Source organism: Lontra canadensis, unplaced genomic scaffold (assembly GCF_010015895.1).
Source record: "Lontra canadensis isolate GAN:19392208 unplaced genomic scaffold, GSC_riverotter_1.0 scaffold6, whole genome shotgun sequence".
NCBI lineage: Eukaryota > Metazoa > Chordata > Mammalia > Carnivora > Mustelidae > Lontra > Lontra canadensis.
Genome location: NW_022631000.1, coordinates 9,552,404 through 9,566,898, shown reverse-complemented (window position 1 = coordinate 9,566,898; position 14,495 = coordinate 9,552,404). Strand labels below are relative to the sequence as shown.

The following is a 14,495-nucleotide window of genomic DNA, read 5'->3' as shown; positions in this document are numbered from 1 at the left end:
AGTTCACATGGTATTCTTGTCCTGGCTTCCGTCCTAAATTATTTCAACTCTATAGCTCTCAATTCACCTTTTTCTTTTTTAAAGGATTTTATTTATTCATTTGAGAGAGAGAGAGAGAGCACAAGGAAGGGGAGGGACACAGGGAGAGGGAAAAAGGAGGTTCCCCACTAAGCAGGGAGCCTGAGGTGAAACTTGACCCCAGGACCCTGGGATCATGACCTGAGCTGAAGTCAGATGTTTAACTGTGGAGCCATCCAGGTCCCCCTCAATTCACCTTTTTCTAATACAAGTGACAGTATTATCTGCATTCATAAAATATCCTAGTGGAGAAATTAAAATATAGCCATTTTAAGCTATTATATAAAGAAAAGTGCTGCTCTTAGCTCATTTTTTTCTATGACGGAAGCCTTTTTCAAAAATGTTAGAGGATGGGTCATTCATGCATCTGACTTATGAAATTTGTTTCAAAAAACATTTGATTTAAAAAAGAATTATTAATTGGGTTATGGACATTGGGGAGGGTATGTGCTATGGTGAGTGCTGTGAAGTGTGTAAACCTGGCGATTCACAGACCTGTACCCCTGGGGCTAATAATACATTATATGTTAATAAAAAATTAAAAAAAAAGAATTATTGAAATCATTGCTAATGAAAAAGCATTGCCTGCCTGGCATTTCAGGCTTAGAAATGATGTAATAGAGATCCTAAAGGAGTGTTGGGTTTCTGGCCGAGGATAGTTGGTACACAATGTAAAAGCAGCGTGTGCTGGTGGGAACCACTTTGGACAGAGAATTAGACAGGACCCTTATCCTTGACTTTGTTATTGAGTAGACATGTGACCTCAGCTATACGGCTTCACTTTCTAGTGCCTCTCCTCTTTTTTGAGAGGTGTGACAGTAACACTATCTTCATATTTTATATTTGTGTTATCCCAAGAGGATCAGGGACTCTCCCAGATTCTAACCATTGTCTAAATTAGCTTCATGCAGTTTTTCTTGGTCATGTGTCTAATGCAATTTTATTAACTTTGTTTTACTTCTTTTCATCTGTTAAAATGTATTGACATTTTCTTTTCTATCATTATAACCACTGAAATGTCCTGCTCCCCGAAATAGCTGGACTTTCGTATCTATCCATCCATCCATCCATCCATCCATCCATCCATCCATCTACCCAACACACTTGTATTGAATGCCAGTGGTGTGCAAAGATTGTGCCATCGCTGGGCATTGAACTATTTCAGTCATGTTCATGAGGGTGAAAGCCACAGGGCTAAAACTTCTGACCAGCTTGTTTAAAGGAACAGCTGACCCCAGGAGTGTTGCTTTGTGGTCAGTGGGTCAGCCTGTGGGTCAGCCTGTTGCTTTGCCATTTTTCTTCTGATCCCAGTCCAGCTAACTGTATTTCAGAGGCTCTGACTGATGCTGAGGGGTTTGAGTAGGCTTGAATGGAAGCTTGAGGATTTGGGTTTCCGCACTTTACATCAGCTATCAGTGAGAGCTTTTATGGCTGCTGCAGAAGGGGCTACAATTTCATGAGCTGTTGAGTTGGAGGAGGAAAACTACATTTTACCAGGACAATTCCTTCCTACTCTATATTTGTTAAGGCAGAGATAAAGCCAAGATTGGGAGTCTGTTTATATTCTAATATGATGGCATTTTTAAATTAAGAGAAACCTAAGGGTAGAAAAAAAGTATCATATAGGATTCCTACAGATGAAAATACCCTATTTCATGACATTTCATAAAATTGTCTTCTTCTGTAGGTTTTCCAGTGACTTGTTTCTATTCAAGCTGGTACTATCGCTATTTTTCAAAATGTCTTACCTTGTCGCTGCTTTTCCACATAGTGGGAAATATTGAAGATCAGTGATACAACCAGAGCTAACCCCAAAAAGGCTACAATTATCCAGGCATAAAACTGGCATTCAGAGTTTCCTGGAAAACAAACAAACAAACCAAAAATACCTATAACATAATAGTTGCTCACCAATTTGTTTTGAATTGAATATTCCCACAATTAAAACCATAGTTTTTATTCATAATGAAGAACAAATCCTCTGCCAAGAAATTAATTACCATTGACAAACAAAGCCACCTTACAGATTTCAAATGGGTATTGCTATTATGTCCCTGTATTCAGCATGGACAAAAGGAAGCAAGTTTCCCTCATTCTCAGTGTTGATGAAATGAAAGCTGTTTTTAGTCTAGCTGCTAATATTTGACAACTGGTGACAGATTATTAAGACTTTGATTCAAAATGAAAATCATCCAGATTATCTAGAATGATAATTTGCCCTACTTTTTCCCTTTCTTTAATCTTCAGATATAGTCATATATACTTTTATTTTTATTTTATTTATGGAAAACCACCTATCCCCTTCTATAAATAGTTATGCTTCTCTTTACCCTTGTGTAGAGATTCTTTTTTCATTCCTGCACCATAGGGGGTTTGTGGGCTATTGCCTATCAGTTGTCCTTGGTTACTTATGGTAATCTTTACATGTATATGAGTGATTTATAAGATAATTACCCTGATTTTATGTATTTAGATATATGCATTATGTGTATATTTATGTATAATGCATGTATAAAATACATTATATTTACATATAAATATATTGATTTTATATATAATATATATAATATGCATATGTGTATACATATAGTCTATACCATATATCATATACTATATAAACATTACACATTAATTATAAATGTATATTTGTTACATAATTTATATTTTATTAATATGTATTTTATACATATATATTTTATATATGTATATATTATAATTTTATATATTTATATATGTATACATATATATGTATACAAATTAGACAATTATCTTAGTAGCCAAATAGTCATGTGAATACTGACCCCAGAAAAGTAGCTTATGATTCTCTAACACTATATATTTATGTGTTCAACCAACATCAGACATCTCTTCTGTGTCAGGACCTGTGCCTTATATTTGGGAATCAAAGGTAAAGAAAACAGAATCTTGGCCCTCAAGGCACTGTTTAGCTGGGGACACAGATGTGTAAAGACAAGCAGAAATGGCATGTGACAGTAGCTACAACAGAGCTTATGTTCCTTCCCAGCCTCGGCTCCCTCTATGACTTCCCCAAATCAGACACCATGCTCGGCCCTTTCAAAGAAATCTAAATAGCATAATGTTAGATGCAGAACAGACAAACCCCTAACAGGAGGGAAATCAGTCTTGCTTCCCTATCCTTCTTTAAACCAGCAAATAATCCTTAGACCAAAATGTCCTTTGTGCCGCTCTCTTATACTTATTTTCTATATCTCAAATTTGATATTTGAATTGTTTTTTTTTTGTTTTTGAGTACTTATTGACATTGCAGTGTGGTTGTTGAATTGCCGTCAGTGGACCTGTGTATTAGAGGTCACTGTTTTTCTTCCTTCCTTCCTTCCTTCCTCCCTCCCTTCCTTCCTCCCTCCCTTCCTTCCTTCCTTCCTTCCTCCTTCCATTCCCCCTCCCTCCCTTCCTCCCTCTATCCCTTCCTTCTTTCTTTCCTTTGCATCATTTATTTTTAAATGAACATTTGTGATATAGATGTACATCTACATATATGCATATAATTTGCATATTGCTTATTTATATATACTTTGCTTTTGTTTGAACTAGTCTGTGGCTCTTTAAACATAAACAAATCTGTCTACTAATGTCTGCTACCTCCTTTTTAATTTCATACCATGTTATTTAGGTGTTCAAAATACCATAAAGTCCACAAAGGATAGAATCATCTCTGCCTTCTGCTCTGCAGTGCCAGGCATAATACACATGCTTTATAAAGATTTTTAAAGAATTTGTTAATAAATGGAAAAAGTTAACTGATAATGGTAGTGAAATGTGTGGTTTTATTTTCTTTCTCTCTTTTTTTTAAAGATTTTATTTATTTGACAGAGAGAGAGACGGCAAGAGAGGGAACACAAGCAGGGAGAGTAGGAGAGGAAGAGCAGGCTTCCCACTGAGCAGGGAGCCCAAAGCAGGGCTCAATCCCAGGACTCTGGGATCGTGACCTAAGCTGAAGGCAGATGCTTAATGACTGAGCCCCTGGTTTTATTTTCTTTAAGGGAATTTTTTTTTTAAGATTTTTATTCATTTATTTGACAGAGATCACACGCAGGCAGAGAAGCAGGCAGAGAAGCAGGCAGAGAGAGAGGAGGAAGCAGGCTCCCCACCAAGCAGAGAGCCCGATGCGGGGCTCCATCCCAGAATCCTGGGATCATGACCTGAGCCGAAGGCAGAGGCTTTAACCCACTGAGCCACCCAGGCGCCCCCTTTAAGGGAATTTTTATGTTTCATAAAGTTTAAGAAAAATGAGAAGACTTGAATTCTTTTTAATTCTCCAATAGACCTATCAATTCATTTGGTTAAAAACACTAAGGTTTAAAAAGGCCTTATTCATCATGAACATCATCTCATAAATATTTATGAGAATTCTACAACATAGTATTCATTAACTACTTAAAATATACCAGAAATTCTAGGTTTTGCGTGGTACTGTCTATATTCCTAGAATTATTTCTTTGACTTTTATGTTTATGAAAAGAACACACGTGCCTGCTGAGTATACGTTTTAAAAAACCTAGCAATATCAAAACTCCGAGCAATTCCTAGAATAACATGTAAGATTCTCTATTGGAGCAAAAATGGGTCACAGATTTTATACTAATTAGCCTTTTTTTTAAAAGTTACCAATGCGTCTGGGGGATGTTTGCCATGTTATTACGTTATTTTTAGTGGCTACATGGAATTATACAGTATTGCTGTACTATAATTCACCTATCCACTTCTCTAAGATGGACATCCGATTTTTTAAAGTGGTTTCTCTTATAAACAATAATGCAATGAACTTCACTGTACAGGCCTTTTGTACAGGCCTCTGTAGAAAGGCTCCTGAGAATATAATTGCTGGATCACAGGGAATTTTTAAGACATGCTTTCAAAGAGAGCTCGTTCCCCATTGCGCATTGCTAATAGTCCTTCTCAGGTGCTTAATGTGACTATAATTGCGAACAAATGGGGCCAGCAAGCTGTCTCAATTGCCAGATGGGTCTCAGTTTCTCTCTCTGCTATCACAATACAAAGGTGTTGGTTTACGTTTTCTATTATCAAACTAATGGTTAAATCAATGAATTCTGTTATTAAAAACTTCGTGTATTTGTCACTTACGGACCCACAGTCTAGAGGCAGTTCTAGGTTCTTTCACATCTTAAATCTTAAGGCAGTTTGAGGGCACGTACTATATTTTCTATCGAGATAGATCATAATGATCAATTGAGGATATTCAGTCTGTCAAGTAGAATCGAATCACTCACCCTCTACCGTCACTGTATTTGGTGACAAATAAACGAACTTCAGTTGCTACACAGAGGCCAGATTTGCTGTATGTATCACTCTTGTTCACAATTAAAAACAATTAGTAAACTGAGACAAGCAAAAACAGAAAGCTAAGAATCAACCACAGTCCTATTCTCAAGAGATGACCCCTGTGAACACCTCGGTTCATATACTTCCAGTTATTTTTCTCCGTATAGAAATTGTTACAGACAAAGACATATGATTCATTTATACTGACTATACTATTATCTACTTTCACTCTAATAATCTATAGTGCATTTCTTTTCCTATAAATAAAATATGCTTTCATTTCTTTTAGCTGCCCTATATTCCGTTGAGCGAATTTTCCATAATTTAAACAATCCCTTATCATTAGATATTTAAGTTGCTTGTGATTTTTAGTTATATAAGCAATGTTGTGATCAATATCTGTAGCTACAACTATATATCCAATCTTAATTTTTTCCCATGTTAGAAATTCTTGATTTGATAGATCAAAGGATATACACGTCTTATAGGATTTTGATATAATGATGGCTCAGGTTTTAAAACACAATATTAAGCAGTCCCTTTCCAGGTTGATCTGGCCTCTGGTCCTATTATTTCAGTTGGTCCGGACTTTAAGTTTATGGTTCTTTTGGTTCATTGAACACCATTCCTGGTAGCTACTATCTTTCCACACTGTCTCATATAGTCCCCTCCTTTGTGGTGTTTGGAGGAAATTGTTCCCTTGTCTTTTCTCCCAGGAGAAGGAACTTGCTCCTCTCTCTGACCTAAGCATAGAGAACCTCACACTTTTCTTTCCTCACCATGAACTATTTCCACAAAATATTACTTTAGGTTTCCTATCTTTTAGGATTCATCTGCTATGCCTGCCCAATAATATACCATGCTCCAGTCATTCTGAGGCACTTAAGATTTTCAATAGATACCATACTTGCCATTTCATGTCCTTAGGTCTTTTTGTATTTGCCCCTTTGCCTGAAATGCCTTCCCCCTTAACTATTTAACAAGTTCCTAGTCATCCTTCAAGACTGCATTTTCTTTGAAGCATTCACTCTATGCTGCCTGTCCCCCACCAAGTGATATCTTTTATATCTCTGTATTTCAACAAATATTGAGATAATATTTGTTGAGGTAATCATTTATGTGTAAAAGTCTCTCCCTACTTAACTGAACTTCTTGAAGGACTGAAAGAAGGTCATATTCATTGTGGTCTTTATGCCTCAATTTCTTCATTGTACCTATTTTTGTGGAGATTGGGATTTATAGAAGAGTGTTCCTCAGTAATAAGATGCTCAATAAATGTTAGCTATTATTCTTTAAAAAATTTTATTTGAGTATGGCTGACACACAATGTTACATTAGTTTCAGAGGTACAACATTTCTATATGTTATGCTAGGCTCATCGCAAGTGTAGTTAGCTTCTGCTGTCATACAACACTATTATAATACCATTGACTGTGTTTTCTATACTATACCTTTTATTCTCATGACTTCCTCAATATATAACTGAAAATTATTGTTATTCTCATCTTACTACCAGTAAAATTCCTATTTTTATTTCTGCAACCTATTCAGTACAAAGTAGTTTCTCACTAAGTATGTATCAACTAACTAAATAGAAAATGAGTGGCATGAAGACGGGTAATGTAATGACTAGGGCCAACAGAAAGGTTCTGATCAAGTATGAGGTCTAAACACACCCACAACTTTGGGAAGACAAGCTGAAGATTCTATTACATTTGTCTCTAGTACTATTGAGAAAGTACCTACCTTCCAGCAGCTAGGGACCAGACCCTTGTGAGAAGGAGAAGAGCACATTAGGCCACTGTAATCTTGGTGTAAGTGCTCATCTACAACATTCTAATTCTCTCTGCCCTGAATCTGTATTTGCTGAAAAACCTACAGATTATTATTTTTTTTCCAGGATGCTTAGAACAAGTGGTTTGCATTAACAGCTACTAATCTGATTAAATTTATGGGGTGTCCACCACTCTAAACATAAAATTTTCTTTTCTTGTTTAAAAATAAGTCTTTGGGGCACCTGATTGTTCAGTGGGTTGAGCCTCTGCCTTTGGCTCAGGTCATGATCTCAGGGTCCTGGTTTCGAGCACCACATTGGGCTGTCCGCTCAGCGGGGACCCTGCCCACCCCCACCCCCACCCCCTGTCACTCTCTGCCTGCCTCTCTGTCTACTTGTGATCTCTGTCTGTAAAATAAGTAAATAAAAGCTTTTTTAAAAATTTAAAAAGTAAAAATAAGTCTTTAAGGAGTTTGGTTGGGGTTAGCGAAATCTCTGGGAAAAGGAATTTAGAAAATACCACTAGTTGAGGTAAGCTGTATGAGCCAGATGCAACCTTAGGAAATTTACACCTGCATAATGCTGGGATGGTAATGACCTAAGAGTCAGAGTGAGGAGAAATAATCTCCTCATAGAATACACAATAACTTCCAGAGACATGAAATGAGATGTGCTTTCACTCTCTTCAACCTTTACCTTAAAGATCAATGTCTTTATGTTCACTTATTAAATGCATACTCTTCCAGTATGAGAATAGAAAAATAAGTGTTTTCCTATGTACTGATAACATGGTTATCCTAAATCAAGAGTGGCCTCATGAAATAGTTGTTCTGTCTGGTTATTGTTAGAGAAAGAATGGACAAGTAACTACTTAAAGATCAAATTATTGTTTTAGGCAAATATCCATTTTTTTTCAGCCTAGTAATTATATATACCATAATATAGTATAGGTTACTTAAGAACACTTATCACAGCTAATATTTTATAGAGTTGGCCAGAAAGTTGCTTTGTTTCTAATGAAGCATTTGATAGTTGTATTAATGATTTACTGGTAACCAAATTGGGTAATTTGTAATCTTGTGTTAGAAGTAGTCAAATCTAATTTTTACAGATGGCTAACAGACATGAAAAGATTCTCAACATCATTCATCGTCAGGGAAATACAAATCAAAACCACAATGAGATACCACTTCACACCTGTCAGAATAGCTAAAATTAACAACACAGGAAAAACCACAGATGTTGGTGAGGATGTGGAGAAAAGGGAACCCTTTTACACTGTTGGTAGGAATGCAAATTGGTGGAGCCACTCTGGAAAATAGTATGGAGGTTCCTCAAAAAGTTAAAAATGGAACTACCCTATGACCCAACAATCACACTCCTGGGTATTTACTCACAGGATACAAAAATATTAATTCAAAGGGTAAGTGTACCCCAGTATTTATAGCAGCAGCATCAACAGTAGCCAAATTATGGAAAGAGTCCAAATGTCCATCAACTGATGAATGAATAAAGAAGAAATGGTGTATATGTACAATGGAATATTACTCAGCCATCAAAAAGAATGAAATCTTGCCATTCTCAACAATGTAGATGGAGCCAGCGAGTATTATGCTAAGTGAACTAAGTCAGAGAAAGAAAATACCATATGATTTCACTCATATGTGGAATTTGAGAACATAAGGGAAAAAAAAGAGAGGCAAGCTGAGGAAAACAAACTGTTGGCAGGGAGGTGGGTGGGGGATGGGCTAGATAGTTGATGGGCATTAAGTAGGGCACTTGTGCTGAGCACTGGATATTGTATGTAAGTGAGGAATCACTAAATTCTACTCCTGAAACTAATATTCCACTGTATGTTAATTAACTGGAATTTAAATAAAAACTTGGGAAAAAAAGAAAAAATGTATGTTTACTTTAGAAAATCTGTAATTAAAAAAAAATAGTTCAGTCTAGAATTATTGCATCAAATCCTATAACATATACTTTGGGACCTTGATCATTCACTCATGCATATGCTGAAAGGATGCAAAACTGTTTGGGGAAGGAAATTTTCACCCTGTCTATAAGTTCTCCCTGGATCTGCCTCTGAATGGATGTAGAATGGGCTTTGATGGCTTTCTAAACTGGGACATATACCAGTTATGTTCCTAAAATGCTTTAAGAGAATATCAAAGCTGTTTCCATTTCAGCTGACAATCTGCCTTCAAATGGCAACAGAATCCTGAACTGCAGGTTACAATCAGAAAATAAAAATTAAAACGCTTTGTCGCTCTTTTTGTTTTCTTCCATTTTATACAATTTCTGCCTATGTTATCAGGGCAAAATGAATCTTGTTTTAGGGAAAAGAACCAGCTGGATGAAACTTGCTATTGAATTCATTAATTATAAGGAGTCTATGGACTAGAAGACATCATTGAAGATATCACTTGGCATCTCTGGTAGAAGAAGCTGGGATCTCCCCAAGAACTGGCACGTTTTCACCCTTATGGTTCATGTGACTATTACCGTCAGCCATCTGGCTGCAATTATGTATCATTTGATAAACAATCTATTTTAAGCAAATCTCTGCGATTATATGATACTCATTTTTTTTTACCTAATTGTATCCATTTCTCTTTATTTTCCTTTGTCTTGATCTATTTGGTTAACCCTTATACAGGACTATATGCTTTATGTACTTCAAATACCACTCTTCCTGGGGGAGGGGTAAGAAAGCAAAGAAAGCAAAGAAAGAAAGAAGGAATAATAGATGTCTAGAACTTATCCTTGAGAGAACTAACGATTTACTTTGTACTTAGTTTTTTGTTTCTTTTCTTTCCAGTTCTCATAGTATCTAGTATTTAGTCTATATTCAATAAATAGCTGTGGTTTGGGCAAATAGAATAGAGTGCTGTATAAAAAGGCATACTTCAAGGCAAAACCCCTCATCTTATTTTTATAATTATACTGATTCTAGCTATAAAATATCCTATCATTTGCACAAAATTATATTTCAATTAGAAGTTTCCCTTTAGCTTCTTTAACTAAAAGGAACATGAAAAAGTTGTATCTGTCCATTAATTGGGACAAGGAAATAATTTGCTCTCAACTACAAAGAAATAACCATATCAGGGACATGAGCCTACTATTTTATGTAAAGGCTTTAACAAAATCCTAGTAATTTTCAGGAAATATGTTAGCAACAGTAAGGCAAGAACTTAGACCACACCATACATGCTTCTAGGGCTCAGTTTTGTCATTTACTGTAACAATTAATTTGTTTCACATAACCAACTGGAGGCCTTTGAAAACTTAGGCCAAATTCTAAAGTGTGGGGTTGGTTTAGCATGGTCTCTGGTTTTTTCTGATTTCGGGAGTTTCCAACTCCTATCTAACCTTCTGTTTTCCAAGATTTTTTCCTTGTGTAATGTGATATGAGTTTTAAACAGGCAGATTTTCATTTAGAAACTGTATTTCATGACATTCTTGATAGCTTTCATAATTTTTTTAAAAAGATATTAAGTAATCTCTACAACCAAGGTGGGGTTCAGAGTCAGAAGTCTGAGATCAAGACTGAGCCAGTCAGGTGCCTCGGCTTTCATAATTTTTTGATTGCCAACAGTAAATGCCCCCATTTTGAAAAAAAAAAAAAAAACCTTACACAGATGAGAAAAACAAAACAAAACAAAATACACATTTAGCTATTGAGTAGCTAAATGGTGGGGATTTTCAACCTGAATGACAGATCTATGTAAGAGTTCGCACATACTTTCATACCTCCCTTCACCCAGTTATTTCCCATATGCAGTATGAGTATCTCCAAACCCATGTGGGTGTCTGTTCAGCACAGATAATGCTGCTTATACTATTAGATACACAAAGTGCTCAAAAGTTCTTGCCCAACAAATGCAATCTTCAGTATCATTATTCCATAATTGTAATTACTTTCATTTAAAAAGCTTTTATCAATTTAAAAAGAACTCCCACACAATTTGAATTTAGCTCTTCACACTGTTAAAAAGCCAAAGGCCTCAAGAAGTTATTAGTGAGGCAATGACAGCTAGGAAAAGCATGATTTAAGTTTCTATCTAGCTTTCAACTGTCAGGGGCTAATCGTAGTCACTCTAATTATAAGACCTCTGACTCCTTTAATGCCAACAGTACTTGGCAGGCACTGTAGGTGGAATTCACATTCGCTTGTGCTCTGGAGGGAAACCCAGCAAATGTATCATTTTTCTGCTGGCAGGTTTGATTCATGCAGAAGCCTTCACTTAACTAACAATAGAAATGCAATACATATGATGCCTTAATTGTTTTCCTTCAGGGAGTCTGTAACTGACACAATTGTATGAGTTTATAGTTTATAGGATATGGCTTTTCAACGTGGTTTCTCTCCCTTGGCTTGCAAATTCTGTCAGAGCAGTGAACGTCTCCTTGTTGCATTCCATGAGTAGGTATACCTGCTTTAGGCACCCCAGAAAGTTCAAAGAAAAAGTTCTGATATAACATCCCCATGGATCCTATGCATAAAAAGAGTTTTTTCTTACTGACAGTTAATGACAGTTTGCTGTGGAACTAGGTGCTTTCCTGAGGCCTCTTTGCAGCACGTTGTCAGTATCCACACAGCCCCCCATCCCACCACCATCCATCCCCATCACCCCATCAATAAAACGCATTAAGAGTCATTGGTAGAAGCACTGGAAGATATTCTGAAATCCACTCTCAGGCTTTCAAGTAAATAAGATATTGTTTTTAATGCAAAACTTGGTATCTGTCCACCTTAAGTAAGGATCTGGTATGAACAGAGGGTTATTTGAGAAATGGATGCTGTCTGTTGGGGAAGGACAGTGATGGGGAGAGGGAAGATAGCAATACAGGGCATTGGAATGCCTGCTTCAAAGTGCAGAGGGAGACTGAGTGAAGGCACTTCCTAGCTGTGTGACTTTTTGCATCTCACTGAACCTCACTAAGCCAATTATAACTCTGGAGTTCAGATCCTCATCTGTGTGACATCTTTCTAGTACATCATAGTTGCTCTTAACCAACACTTAACTGAATTTGTTTAAAGGGAACATACCTGTGGAGGGAAGTGTGGGGGGAGATTTTAAGACTCTCTGATGGAGAGGAGAAGTGAGTTGAGGGAAATCAGAGGGGGAGACAAACCATGAGAGACTGTGGACTCTGAGAAAGAAAGTGAGGGTTTTGGAGGGGAGGGGGATGAGGGGTTGGGTGAGCCCGGTGGTGGGTATTAAGGAGGGCACGCACTGCATGGACCACTGGGTGTAGTGCATAAACAATGAATTATGGATCACGGAAAAAAATTAAATTAAATTAAATTAAAAAATAAAAAATAAAATGCACAACCTCAAAAAAAAAAAAAAAAAAGACACTATGTTATAATTTCCCCAGGACTGGACTACTTGTCAATTTTATAATTAAACTTTAATTGGGATTGGTCAACTTGAGAAACCCTATTGGGATTAAAGTGCTGGCCAAATTCATTGTTTGCATATAACACCCAATGCTCCAGCCCACCACTGGGCTCCATTTTATATATGTACTATCGAGTCGATTTTTTTTAGGTGATACCAGCCTATTCAGGAGAAACACACTAGAATGAGAGTGGATTGGCATCACTCTTGGAAAAGCAACTATATAATAATGAGATTTACAGTGTTAGTAACCTTTTACTCAATAATGCCAAGTCTAGAAATTTTTCCCAAGAAAATGACCCTTAATATAGGAAAAGTATAGAGATGTTCATCTTTCTGTCATTTGAAATATAACACAACTGTTTACAACATAAATGTCCAACAATAAAGAAATAGCTAAGGAAACTATAATTAGTCTAATGGATGTCATTGTCTACATTCTTCTAAAATGATTAGGCAGAAATCATCATGAAAAGGGAAAAACTTATACTCTAATGTTAGCAAAAAATTCTCAGTATATTTTATGTTCACTATTATTTCAGGTATGAAAGGCAAATCATGTAGAATGTATTGAAATAAGAGTGGGAAGGAAATACAACATAATACCTTGTGTTTTATTGAGGTGGTGGGAACTATGTAAATGTTTTTCTTTTTCATATATATTTCAGTCCTCTTACTTCGTATAGTGTGTATCTTTTCTTTTACAACAAAAAGATACTTACTAAAGACATACAAAGCACACAAAACATTAAAAGGGGTATGAACCATCAACATGGAACAGACACTCAGCTAATCAATGGGGATTCAAGCCTTGTGATCCATGCCACGGAGATCAAATTTTCACCGGCCATTGCAGAATGGTCACCTCTCTGATATCAGCAATTGGGTTAATTTCTGGGACGATATTACAATTCTTAAACTCAAAAGAATTAGAATGTGGTTACTACCGACCTGTTTTATAACTAAAGAGGAATATGCATGATCAACAAAAGTTTCTTTAAAAATAACAGATATGTAAATGGCATAATTATCAATGAACACTAACTGAACAGTTACAACTAGCTTTATCTTATGCAACTTCCCATTTTTTTATTCTAAGAGAAAATAATCAACTTATATTCACTAAAATATTTCCAAGTATGTTCTAAATTATACTAAAAGTTATCTCACATTTTAAAAATAATGTATAAACTAATTTAATCCCCAAATCTTAAGTGTTTTTTTGGTTGGAGTAGTGGAAATTATTTCGTGAATTTTTAGGCACAGGAATAGAATGAAAAAATTAAAAATTCCACTTACCTGACATGCTTCCTTTGTCAGAGAAATCCTTATGTAGCCATAAGGGAAATGTATGGATTAAAAAGGCTCCCACAAACTCTTTTTTTCTCGGTAAAGGTGCTCTGGTATTTTAGAAGAAGTGTGCCAGTAAAACGTGTCTGTAACCGTACCTCGGGTTTCTCTCTTCTGTGTCTTAAAATCTTTTGTGTGTACTTTGTTCAGTTACAAACAGGAAATGTGGTGATGGAGGCTTCTAGAGGTTTGATCTGAAACCAGTATGCTCTTAAATTTTTGTGTTATGTGAGACAAAAAATCCCACAAGCTTCTGTATTCTGGTATTTAGATTTTTATCAATACCTAAATCTAATTTTAAAATGATAATGAAAGCAAAGTATGAATTAGCCCAGGAGGGAGTCCCCCATGCCTCTATAGAGAATCCAGGAATCTCCTCACAAATGAGTTCACATGGAAACAAACTCAAATATAGTAAACAGGGGAGGAAACAGTGAGAAGCTCCCAGGTGTGTTCAGTTTTTGGGTGTGTTTTCTTTGAGGCACAATGGAGGAAAGGGGATTGAGGCTTTTTGAACGTTACTGTGTATCAGGTGCCTTGTTTACCTGGTCCTGCTGGAA

General features: G+C 36.3%; 1 protein-coding gene across 1 annotated transcript in view; it reads right to left on the bottom strand.

Moving 5' to 3' along the window:
• The window catches only part of LOC116864529 (T-cell receptor-associated transmembrane adapter 1), a 34,574-nt gene extending 20,445 nt beyond the window's left edge, over positions 1-14,129 (bottom strand). Inside the window, exons 1-2 of the mRNA XM_032852136.1 lie at positions 13,885-14,129; positions 1,827-1,937 (exon numbers count right to left, since the gene is read on the bottom strand). Of these exons, the coding sequence (XP_032708027.1) occupies positions 1,827-1,937; positions 13,885-13,891 (118 nt within the window). The 5' untranslated portion in view covers positions 13,892-14,129. The remainder of the gene's footprint in view (positions 1-1,826; positions 1,938-13,884) is intronic.
• Positions 14,130-14,495: the final 366 nt, after the last annotated feature.